General features: G+C 37.8%; 1 protein-coding gene across 3 annotated transcripts in view; it reads left to right on the forward strand.

The window, feature by feature from the left end:
• Positions 1-13,143, forward strand: part of LOC126262416 (carnitine O-acetyltransferase-like) — a 101,752-nt gene that overhangs the window by 15,267 nt on the left and 73,342 nt on the right. For all 3 annotated transcript variants that reach the window (XM_049959045.1, XM_049959044.1, XM_049959048.1), the window contains exons 2-3: positions 5,886-5,947; positions 11,956-12,122. In XM_049959045.1, coding sequence (XP_049815002.1) covers positions 5,906-5,947; positions 11,956-12,122 — 209 coding nt within the window. In that variant the 5' untranslated portion in view covers positions 5,886-5,905. The remainder of the gene's footprint in view (positions 1-5,885; positions 5,948-11,955; positions 12,123-13,143) is intronic.

Consider the following 13,143-nt stretch of genomic DNA (forward strand, 5'->3'; position numbering starts at 1 on the left):
CGGCACTGGGAGAATGTATTACTTCAAAAAAGACTGTATCAAAAGAACTGAAAGCTCTTGGATGAAGTGGAAAAACAGTTTGAATCAGCATTAATGTTTATTAAAAAGACAAAATTACTCAAAAAATTCAATGTTTCAAGCAATCAGTTGGGTTATACATAAGTGTCGTAAGTATCTTTGTACATAATTCTAATGTAATCTACTATAATTAATAAACATTTTAAAAAGCCATCATTATTTTTGTTTTATCAAGTAGCCTATATGTTTAAGAATAAATTAAAACAAATTTGAGCATTCTATCAGGTCTGAGACTCTAGATATTGCAATTCTTATAAAACAAAACATCCGTTAAAAAAAAAAAAAAAAGAAAAAAATACATATATATTTTTTTTCATAGAAAATATTAATATATTTTAATAGCATCATTTTTATCTTCAAATATGTATAATAAATAAACTTGCTGCAAAAATTCATGATGTTATCTAAAAGAGTTTTTAAGATAAGCAAATTTAAAGTTTTGAATACAAATTAAATTGACCATTTCCGAAGGTTCAGAAAACGCAAAACATAAAAACTTTAAAAATTTATAAAAAAAACTGTAAGAGATACAGCAAAAAAAATTGCAGGTGTTGTCAGGATGGTATTAGAACCATTTGAGCCAAATTTCATGAAAATCTCAGGAGGTGGATGAAAATTTATTTTTTATTGGGTGATTTGATATGGAATGACCCTGACTGCAGATTGAATGCTCCCTGGGGTAGTGACATCTGCATCGTTGTTTGTCATCGCGTGTGAACCACTAAAGGAATTTACTAGGGGTGAAGGCTGAAAGCCTTGGGTCCACCCCAATGGTAGAGACGGCATCTCCATCTTAGAAAGGCATAACAACTCATCGCAGTATACCATCTACCCCACAATCTGTACAACAAGAAGTGCATTTTGAAGAATGCTAAGGTCTGTAATTACAGAACTGCGTCAGACCAAATTTTCCGTATGCTGCAGAGATTCTCTTGATGAACGGAAAAGGCCGATGGATGACCTGGAGAAAGCCGAAAGACATATTCTCGGAAAATTCTTTGCCTGAGATTGCTCCCAGATAGATCCTTCCGATTGAAGTGTAATTCTGACCTGTATCAACAGTCAGAATCAACAAACACCAGTATATGACATAGAAGGCTCAAGTTATATGGGTACCTACAACGAATGAACAATAATGGGCTTACCTATATATGACGGTAGTATCTGTTCCCGAAAGAACAGTTACCGTGGATGACCATGCAGCTTTACTAGAAATGAAATGATAATTAAAGGGACACCCTAGCTGCAAACAGGCGTTGATGTACTTCATCGGGGACATGTTGAAAATGTGTGCCCCGACCGGGACTCGAACCCGGGATAATGGGCTTAACAAGAAGATCGTCTCATTGGTCAAAAGCTACAAGACGGGAAGCCTGTGGCTTAATGCAGTACTAAAGGCCTTGGATTCAGCTGGGATCTCTGATCTTCAGGTAGATGATGTTTGAAATTTTGTGCTATGGTAGCGTCTTGGACCCCCACCATCTAGAGTCCCTAAATGTCGGAAGCCCCTTTCACAGGAGAGGAAGGAGAAATTATCAGCAGGGCTTAAGAGATATCAAGAACGGAAGAGAGCATCAAAGAAGAACTAGTTATAAGCGCTCCTTGGTGCGCTTAAATCAATAAAAGTAATGAAGTTTGGTAGAAAAATATAAAAAAAATTGAATTTGTTATCATGGAAGTAAAACTAGAAAGGTGTCTTTTTGACCACTTTCGCTGTTCTAGTGATAAAGTTGATAGTGATTAACAAAGAAACTCAAGACTTTCCATGCTTTGGCATGTGTCAGTTTTTCCTAATGCATAAGTGAAGCATGCTCCCAATGGTCTTAAAACACAGTAAGTGTGAATAATGTAGTCAGTAACCAAAGGCAGAGCATACGTTTGGCAACACAACATTCAACTTAGGTGAATGGAGTGTCACTGTGTATTGGCACAATGACTAACAACTCTCTTAATACTATTAATTAGTCACAGAAGGCTCAATCTTGAATTATTTTTCATTTCCACAGTGCATTGTACCACCTGAAACATTGGAGCAGTAAAAGTGCTGGCTGGAGGAGCGAATAACCTACTTCTCTAACTTCTTTGCTTGCTGCCTCCACTGTTGGTTCTCACAAGCCGTCACTGTAAAAATCGGAAGATTCAGTCAAACAGCATGTTTACTTCAGCACTCGCATTCCAACCTCTGTAATCCTACAATATCATAGTGAAGTGAAGTAGCAACAAGAACCACATTGTTTAGCATGAGTGAGGTGAGGTGTAGTGCATAGGTAGTAGATGTGTGAGTCAAGTATATTTTGCTATATAAACCATTTTATGCGCTTAAATCAATAAAAGTAATGAAGTTTGGTAGAAAAATATAAAAAAAATTGAATTTGTTATCATGGAAGTAAAACTAGAAAGGTGTCTTTTTGACCACTTTCGCTGTTCTAGTGATAAAGTTGATAGTGATTAACAAAGAAACTCAAGACTTTCCATGCTTTGGCATGTGTCAGTTTTTCCTAATGCATAAGTGAAGCATGCTCCCAATGGTCTTAAAACACAGTAAGTGTGAATAATGTAGTCAGTAACCAAAGGCAGAGCATACGTTTGGCAACACAACATTCAACTTAGGTGAATGGAGTGTCACTGTGTATTGGCACAATGACTAACAACTCTCTTAATACTATTAATTAGTCACAGAAGGCTCAATCTTGAATTATTTTTCATTTCCACAGTGCATTGTACCACCTGAAACATTGGAGCAGTAAAAGTGCTGGCTGGAGGAGCGAATAACCTACTTCTCTAACTTCTTTGCTTGCTGCCTCCACTGTTGGTTCTCACAAGCCGTCACTGTAAAAATCGGAAGATTCAGTCAAACAGCATGTTTACTTCAGCACTCGCATTCCAACCTCTGTAATCCTACAATATCATAGTGAAGTGAAGTAGCAACAAGAACCACATTGTTTAGCATGAGTGAGGTGAGGTGTAGTGCATAGGTAGTAGATGTGTGAGTCAAGTATATTTTGCTATATAAACCATTTTAGTGACAAATGTCCCTTCGGTAACAGTCACTTCTCTGATGCTACATGGACAAAATGACACTGTGATGAAAGTGTGCAATTACAGTCTCTCACAATTACAGTCACAGACTGCAGGGAAAGCTTCTTCTCAAAAGCAAAAGATAGGATATGAGCCCCTCTGTGTCTTTGTCTTCGATGGGGACCTATCTCACTGTTCCTTCTGAACAGTTGTAGCTGGCTCCTACCAATTTAGTTGCTGAAACATCAGTCACAAAGTTATTTCAACCAACATGTAAATAAATGCTATTTATCTTTTATTGGTAGTTTTATATTTACTCAAATACTATGGTATATTTCAAAGCAAACAGCTACCTGCATCTGTAAGAAGAGGATTATTTACTATACGCTACTTTTGGGCATGCTGGTTTCTAGCAAACAGAGCTGCGTGCCATGCAGTTAAGGATTGGATAAATAATTAAAGAAATTTCTGGGTGCTGAAATGGTCATCAAAAGTCTTGCTAGATCAACGAGTTAGTAGACATGCTAGAAAGCAGCTGCACAGTGACAATATTTTGTTTGAATCCCACTTTGTGTTACTGCACTTGTTTCAGTTACATATATTAATAGTTCAAAGAGATCAGTATTATTATTAGAATATTTTTAGTCATCAAAAGAACACAGCATTTGCTTTCTTCACAATGTATATCATAAAAGGCATTTCACTAAACTGACCATAATGAAATGGGCAATAATTTTTCATTTCTTCCAGTATTTCCCAGATAGCTTTAATATCATTTCAAAGATAATGATAAGTACATAACACAGAGTCCAAGTCTTTCTTCACACCAAGTTTCGCCTCTGCCCATATGTTTTTGATGGGCGAAAGCCTGGTGCGGGTTGAATACTCACATGACCTGTAGTTAACTGAAGCATGTTACCAGTGTACAATAGAATAGAGCTCAAAATGGGACTAAGTATGAGAGACAGTTAGAGAAGCATCAGTTCTTTAAGTAATTTGAGAGTTCAGATTTGTTGGCGATTCTAGAATATAGTGACACACTGATTAAGCCCCCCTATTATGCAACACTGTTTGTTTGGAAGTAAAGAAACCATTATGCACACAATATGCAATATTCCATTAGGTCGTGGTTGATAACAAAGTGCTGAAGGACACAATATAACTCGTCGGTTTCAACCAGTGACACTATCCACAAAGCAACTATTTGTGAGCACTATGTAACCAATATAGCAATTATGACATTATATAATCATGTGCATTTTAACTACCAAAGCATTGAGGCCACCACAGGAATATGGATGTTTCGGTGAGGGTGTTCTGTAATGGCATGCTTTCGCAAGCCAAGCTGTTGAGTCCATTTTTTGTCAAAATTTTGTCCAAAACATAGCATCAACAACTCAGACAAATATCCAAAAGCATGCCATTAGTCTTGCGAAGGAAACTTAAGAGAGGATATTCTTGTTATTAAGTTTGACGACATTGTATCAAACTATCACATTCCAATCTAGCCTAGACCTCAGTAGTTGTTACTCCACACCCTTCATTTAAAAATGTATCTTTTTGTTGGGATACATGGAATGTCTTCACTAACTGTCAACCAGATTGCTACCTTTCAACCTAACCTAGATCTCGAGCTACACTACAGTTTAGACTACCAATAGAATCTTTAAAAAGTAAATAAATAAAGTAGTGTGTAAATAAATGGTGGAAAGCAGTATATCAATAATCACAAACTTCACACTACAACCATTGATAGCATACCTGCTGCCAAGAGATATGGCTGCCTTCTTCGAAATATTTGTAATGATCACTGGTATGCTGCCAAGAGATATGGCTGCCTTCTTCGAAATATTTGTAATGATCACTGTGTAAGCACTGTATATCATATGTCCACATGTTACAGCAGTGTAGTGTGCTACGGGTTTGCAACTGCTCTGCCCTTCTCACAGTGCTCTACGCAGCAGTCTTCAAGCTATTAGCATCATTTTACTCTGGGCAGCAATGACATTGTGTGTTGTCCATGTGCCATGAATTTCCATAAGTGTTTGATCTGTTGCCCACAAAATCTGTACACTTCATTGTTGAAGTAAGTTTCCTGCTGATGCAACATTTAACTCTTTTAATAATGAATAACACTTTCCACTATTGGAATGATACTGACGAACCAGGTTTGCATTAATCCCAGATTTCGACTGCATAGGTGCAATATTTTTCCACAAGGTACGGTCTGTCTGGAGGTGAGTTTAACTATCTTGCTGGAGGACTTCCATGTTAGAAATGCAAAATTTGATCTTGAAGACAAGGTGCTTTATCAGCTTTAGACATAAGAAAATTGACATAGTTAGTCATTCATATCAAAAGGAAAATTCAGTTGAGAAAACTTGTAAATTGATACAAATTAACTGGCAATAATTAGCTTATCAGATGAAATACATAGTACTGCCGTAAGATATACATTAAGTAAGTGACAGCACTATCCTAGCATTCAGATCCATTAGTTGCTTCCTCAAGGAGGAGAGAAAGACAGGCTTTAGAAGGTTAAAAATGAAGGGCAGGTCACTCATACCCCCCTGTATTAGAGAATCGTAATGTTATCACTTTTACTTTTTTACATGTCTACCAGGAGTACTAAATATTTTGTTTCTGGAAGGTAAATACTGGCCCGCAATTCTCTCTCACCCGTATCCATTCAGTAGACAAGAAAAAAATTTAAGTTGTTTGTATAACATAATTAAAGAATGACACAGTACTTTCAAATTTCTCATCACGTTTCAAAAAATCTGTTGCAGGTTCACAGAGCTGCTAAAGGATGCTGAAAATTCTTCAGAACATGAATGCAATGAACAACATGGTAATTATTTCTTTGCCTATGAAAAACTTTTAATCTTGGTGTCAATTATATTAATTTGAAGTCTTTGCTCTTTGATGGCTGAACTTAAAACATTTCCCAGCAAAAACATGCTTTTATTGGTAGTACATAAATGTGAATGTAGAAAGATCACACAGAAACAAATGATGTGTGTAAGTAAGAGATAGTAAACAAGAAAGGAAAAGTAACAAGAAAGCACTTACATGAACACAAATTATAAGTAAGAGGTACAGAAGGCAACAGTAGCAGGTGTAAACAAACACTCATGAAAGGAACAAGAAGTAGCTAATGCATTTGCGAGGAAGCTGCTAGAAGAGTTTGAAAGAAGAACCTGACATTACTAATTCCAGCAATGGTTAAATTTTTGTTTGGGAATAGAGAATAAATGATCTGGTGTATGCTCTTTCAAAATTATAAAGTTGTTTTGTATTTTTATAACGATGCAAAAATTTAAACAAATGACAAAGTGATTGTTATCCACATCTGTACAAGAGTTTGTTACAGAACTCTGGAAAGGGATTTGTGTATGCATGAATATATATTTGGTATAAATAATGAATTAGGATAACAGTTTTGCATGTAATCTGATTTCTTGTAATCCTGCCTTTGTAGACATTTGACTTTTCAGATTTTTTGGTATATTTTAGTCCCAGGCAAATTTCTATCAGCAGCATGAGGAAAAATATGGAGTTTGAACAGGTTTTAAGACTACTATGTGTCAGTTTAGAAGTGCCAAAAAATTAAAACCCTGCCAATACAGACAAAAATGTACTGATAACAGAGGCTACACACTGATAAGTTAGAACATTATGATCAGACATACCGGTATATTGTGGAATATATCATAGCTAGGTTCCATGGTAGGGTATGCAGTGTTGTAAGAGAGTAGGTTCCCATAACATGTTAGAAGCAAAATCAGGATATTTTCAAAATAATATAGAGAATTTCTAAGACAAGTGAGTAAAAATTAGGACATAGTTATGTTTTTTTTGTGACAACATTGTCCCTTAGTGGAGCTTGTTGCCAATGGTCAATGTCAGTATTGAAACCAGCAATAATATTCATCGGTATAACAACACACTATCCCGTAATCACCCTAATGGCAACACAGCAAGGACTGAGGTATTCAGCTGTAAATATCCTACACTAATTGGTCTGTGATATAAGGAATTTAATAGAGAATACAATTAACTTCAAACACACAATAATAAATGTTTGTCACACCCACTCCCATACACATGCGCGCCCACAGTCTCCGGCTGCCGAGGCCAGACTGAGCAGCAACACATGATGGGAGAAGCAACCAGATGTTGCAGGTGAGTAGAAGACTGGGTAGAGATAGCAGAGTAGAGGTGGGTGACATTAAAGTGCTGCTCGTGGGAGCATCCAGGGTTGAGGTAGGGAGATGGTAGGGCAGCTAGGTGCAATCCGGCAGTTAGGGGGAGGTTGGGGGGGGGGGCAGCTGAGAAGGAGAGAAGTAATACGAATGCAGGTGTGGTAATAGAATAGAGGGCTGTGTAGCTCTGGAATAGGAATAGGGAAGGACAATGACTAGTCCTCGTTACGGCCACGACTCAGTTGCCTCTCCCTTCATGCGTTGTTGCTCACAACCAGAGACTCTCTCTCTCTCTCTCTCTCTCTCTCTCTCTCTCTCTCTCTCTCTCTCTCTTTGTGTGTGTGTGTGTGTGTGTGTGTGTGTGTGTGTGATGGAGGCCTTTTTGGCCGAAAGATTACTTGCTGACAGTCTTTTTGTTGTGCCTGTCTGCTGCTCAGCATCTCCGCTATATGGTGAGTAGCAACTATCCTTTTCATAACACTGTCATTATTCCACCCTGGATTTTCCATTGTTCATTTAAGACCTCAGTTACAGTTGCTCTCTTATTTTCAGTAAGACAAATACTGTTGGTGAAGATACGTATCAAGCTTGAAAGGGACTAGAGAAGGTGGCAAGGGAGAGATGATTTTAGAAGAAATATTCTTTTGAATGAGACACTTCTCAAGGGGCAGCAAGTAATATTCTGAAGCTTAAATAACATCATTAACAGATCTGAACACTGACAAAATAGAGAACCATCTGCTTCTCCTGTGACTGAGATATCTCTTTTATTGTGTTTAGTAGAGTCACAAAATGGTCGTAGTTTCTCAACATGTGCAGCATAAATATGGAAACATTGATAGATTTATCCAATGATCAGTTTATTTTAATGTGCAGCAGTCAGCCACTGTCCGGACAGCATCATTCACAATTGGAGAGAGGCATCATATATGTGTTAGTTTAGTTGTGCTCCTTCCTTGAAACGTATGATAAAAATTTGCTTTTATTTCTTCTGTAATTAGTATTTTTGCTACTACTGGACTTTATCAGGACATCTAAGACACAGGAAGTAGAACATTCTGAACTTCCATCAGCACAGTTCACAAACTCCATTACCCAAATTTGAACCTTTTTTTGGACGCTGTAATGTTACAAGCAAAGGAAACAATTTGAAACACACGTGGCTGGAAGAATTGCTCATTAATGAAAGGATTATGATTCTTTAAGGGCCTTAATTAGTTTTTCTGCAGCAGTTGGTGCACTTAAATCTGTGGTAATTGATAATTAATGTTGTTTTCAATTGTGAGCATGAAAACGGACTCAGTAGTGCTTAGATTACTTCAGTGGTGTAATCCCCCCTTTGAAGTATGTAGATATAGTTAGTATGTAGATATAGTTGAAAGCTTGGGAATCATGTCTAACACTGACACATGACTAACATGTACCTTCTCCATTAGTAAGTCAACCAAAATGTGACGGTCTTAAAGCACAAGAACTTTGACTTTGGGGCAGTCTCTGGTTTCTTGTTGAGAGTTAAGTTTTTGGCTTATCTTTGGGCTTCTTGTTCACATTTGAAAATGACTGTTAAGTAACTGGAATTTTGTGCTATGGAGTGAGGTCAGCCACGGTGTGCAAAACTGCACTCGTGCACAATGTGCTGCATGCTTGTGGCCTGAGGATTGGACTGTCTCAGCAATACTTGGTGCATCTTGGCTTTGCTAGGTCCTTCTTCGAACTGCTCAATATAACGCAACATATTGTTTAGCAGTGCAATGCGACACTTTCTTTCAGCATTTTTTGGTCGGCATGACTCTTTTCAGTTCTACAAAAGGAGACAGTCTAGCAACTTATCTTCGCAATCCTTAAAAAATGAATCGGAATCAAAGAAGAGAAAGTTAAGAATTCTCAGTACCTCTTATGTAGTCATATAACAGACGGATATCACAAATTTGCAATGACTCTGCTTTACAACACCACACAACAAGAATTTAAAGATTTAGTTGACAATGAAAGAGCCAAAAATTACAATAATTGACATACACAATTTTTGTGGGATTAATTATCCTGTACTTTGTGCCAAATTTGCTGGTATGAAACATACAATAGAATTGCTGGTGTGAATAATAAATTTTGTCATCGTAAACATTATTACATTGTCAGTTGCAATAGTTTTTGCTGGAACTGAAGAAGAGTATTGAATCGTTATGTATTACTGTGCAGTAATGTTTGTTAAATCAAGGAACAGTTTTTCAATTTAATACCTGCTATTGTTTAATTCTGATGGAAAAAGGAAATAAAGTACAAAAGTTAAAAAATCCAGAGTGGATTACAGACCTTACATTTTAAAATGAGTTGACTGCAGACTGCCCTCAGTAAGACATTACAAGGCAAGAAGCAACTCAATTCCGATTTCAAGAGGAAAGTGAGTGCATTTAAAAGGAGAATTGCATTTTGGAAGACACAATGTCTTACAAAAAACATTGTCAATTTCACTAAGCTCACACTAGTTTGGCAGTATTGCCACGAGAAGCACGGGACTTTTAATTTACTTTGTACCTAAAATGTAACTCAAGACTATGATTTTCTTTTTTGTTTTTCCCACTGTCAGAAACTATTCTTAGGTGTGAGACATAACTGTGCTAGTAATTTTAGATGTAATGTCTTTTGTAACAACTTTTTACACTTTTGTACTGATTGCACTGTTTGTAATAACACTCTTTATACTGTACAAAATTGTTGAAGTTTTCCCAGCCACATTGATGTATTATCAGCTGACTTCTGTCTTAGGTTCTTCAGCCAACGTTGGACAAATAAATAAGTACATAAAAAATTACATTTTGCCCGCATGAGAGGCTGTCATTCAAAAATTCACACTTCTTAAGGCATTGGTGTTGGTGAAGCATCAGGAAAATAGTTAAAACAAACATCAGCCAAAGAAGCAGAGACAAAAGCCAACAGACATTAAGTCTTTAAACTGTATTGATTGTGTCTTTGCCAGATTTAATTTTAATCCATTTAAATGAAACAGATTGTCTAAGTTGTTTGACATCCAAGGAAATTTGATTTGCGGTTTCATTTCCAATGAATATTACTCTGTTTGTAATAAATATGCAGCTGATATAAATTAATCAAACTTTCCCTATTTAACACATCATAAGATGGAAGCTAATTGCTGTACGAATACCAAACTTGGTAACATTTACGTCCAGAGTATGGGGTACAGGATTTCCATGCGTCACAGTGCCACCATCCAGTTCCAACTATGGCCACCAGGTGCCGTGATGTATCATCATGATTCATAGTCTCTCACACCTGACCAGTCGCAGTGCACCTGTTGACATGTCAACATGAGCTTGGACAAAAGGAGCAGTGCATTATTGATGAAGCTGCACTTCGAGAATATTGCCGGCTGAATGGATCTTCTTCCATCTGCTGTTCGGAGCATGATGAAGTAGTTCAAATCCACTGGAGAACTGGGCGTTGCTCTGGGAAGAGGCCACTGACCCATTTATGATCTCGCTGCTGCTATGGCAGACAACACTGTGTACAATTCCCGATTGTCAGGCAGTGTGTGTGCTGTGTCACAACAGTTGGAACATCCCATGGTCCACTACATTAAGGTTGCTTCAAACCATTCTCAAATGGTATCCTTACAAGGTCCATATCGTACAGCAGCTTGCACCGGAGGATGTTCGACGACTGTTGACTTTTCTCTTCTCTGTCTCGCCAGGATTGAAGTTGATGAGGGCTCGCCCTGGACCATCATATGGACAGACAGCCAGCTCATTTTTATTTGACGGGTGAGGTGAACACACAGCAATGCTGAGTGTAGGGATCTTTACCTCCAGTCACTGTGCATGAAGTTCCTCTGTATGGTGAACATGTCACTGTATGATGTGGCTTCATGGCTGTGTTCATCCTTGGCCCGTTCTTTTTTGAACAATTTGGCACTAAAGGACCAAAGACATGTATTGTGACTGGCCAGTGTTACTGCGATATGCTTCACCAGCATGCCATACACGCCCTACAAGAGAGAGAGACATTCAACTCAACAGTTTTAATGTGATTTGGGACCCCACCGCACGCACATTGCTTGTGAAGTTCAGGTGCTTCTCCAAAAAACATTTGGAAATGATTGAATTGTGAGCCGATCATTTCCAAATGCTTGGCCAGCATGGTCACCTGATCTCATTCCCTGCAATTTCTGGTTGTGGGGTACCTGAAGGACGGGGTTTACCAGGGGAACATTCACACATGTACTAATCTGAAGCACAGCATATCAAGAGAAGTAGCCAGCATACCTACGGACATGCTTCAGACTGCTGTGCAGAATGCAATCCTGTGCTTTCAGACTCTAATGGGCACTGATGGGCTCCATATTGAGCCCCTTTTGTAGCGGTAATGGTACCGGTATGTAATGGTATGATGTTCAATAGCAGCACATTAAAAGTGTTTCAATTGAATTTATTCTGCATTATCTCTCTTCCCCATGTCCTTGACATTAATGCTATCAAGTCTGGTACTCATATGGTAATTAGTTTCCGTGTTATAATGTGTTAAATAGGGAAAATTTAATTATAACCACCAGGTATTTGTGACATGTTGGCTTCATCTTTTAATTATACTACATTGTTCTGTGGCTGTCTTACTATGGTAAATGTTTATTTCTTTTCAGGCTATGAGAATATCAGACAATATGCTGCATCAAAAGAAATATGGGTTTCTTAGCTTTCCATTGCAACATCACCATCATCACATTAGGAGGAATCTGGTTTCTGCTCCTGCAGCACTTCCTCATCTGCCGGTTCCTGCTTTGCAGCAAACAATGGAAAAGTATCTGAGGTATGGCAGACAGTATCTTAAGTGTTTAGTACATTCTTGATGCATTGATTTATGTGTGCAATTTAGGATTGGTTTTGATCTTACCTCAGAAACCAACTGTCACTTTCTGTGCCATTAGACTGTTACTTAATTAGAAAAATATTAAATTTTGGTTCATCCACACATACTGGTAATGAGATACAAATGACACATCTTTAGAAGCAGATCTCATCCTCAGGATAAGTATGCAGGAATCTTCATGTATTAAAAGTTTAACAAATGTTGGATGCTAAAATGTCAGACTATATAGTCTGCATCTTGCATTAAAATCAGTTCTCTTCATGTCCCACCAACTCTGTCAGATCCATTCGCCTGTCTCTTCGTACAAAACATCATATTCAAGTATGGCAGTTACCTCTCCCCCCCTCCCATCTCCACTCACCCCACAAAATCTTGGTTGTGGTAACACATCTGTTACATAACCTGAGGTCTAGATGAGATGGGAAGGTGACAATTTGGCTGTGAGATGGTAAAGCCAATGAATGTGAATACAAAATAATTGTAAAATAACAAATTAATCTGTAGTCTGGCCAGAAGTCTGCATTTATTCCATATTTAACACACTTTTCATTGTAAATTACTTAATCTATGTAGTATGGAAAGGATAGATTGCTAGTTATCACATTGAGGAGCTACTGAGTTGCAGATAGGCACCATGAAAAAGGCTGCTAAAATATTTAAGCTTTCTGATAAAGTCCTTCTTCCAAAATAGAAAATACACACACGTTTTCACAAGCAAAACTCCCTCCCGTCCCCTCCCCTCCCTCCGTCCGCCAGTGGCCATGTGTATGAGAGTTGTGTGTATGTGAATTTGTGTGTATTTTCTATTTCAGAAGAATTTTGTCAGAAAGCTTAAAAAGGTATTTTAGCAGTCTGTTTCATTGTGCCTGTCTGCGACTCTACGCTTTCTCTCTGTTGTGACTAGCAATGAATTGTTTCCCAATTGTTGTTATTCCACTTAGGACATTCCCTTGTTTAAACT

Source organism: Schistocerca nitens, chromosome 6, assembly GCF_023898315.1.
Source record: "Schistocerca nitens isolate TAMUIC-IGC-003100 chromosome 6, iqSchNite1.1, whole genome shotgun sequence".
Lineage (NCBI taxonomy): Eukaryota > Metazoa > Arthropoda > Insecta > Orthoptera > Acrididae > Schistocerca > Schistocerca nitens.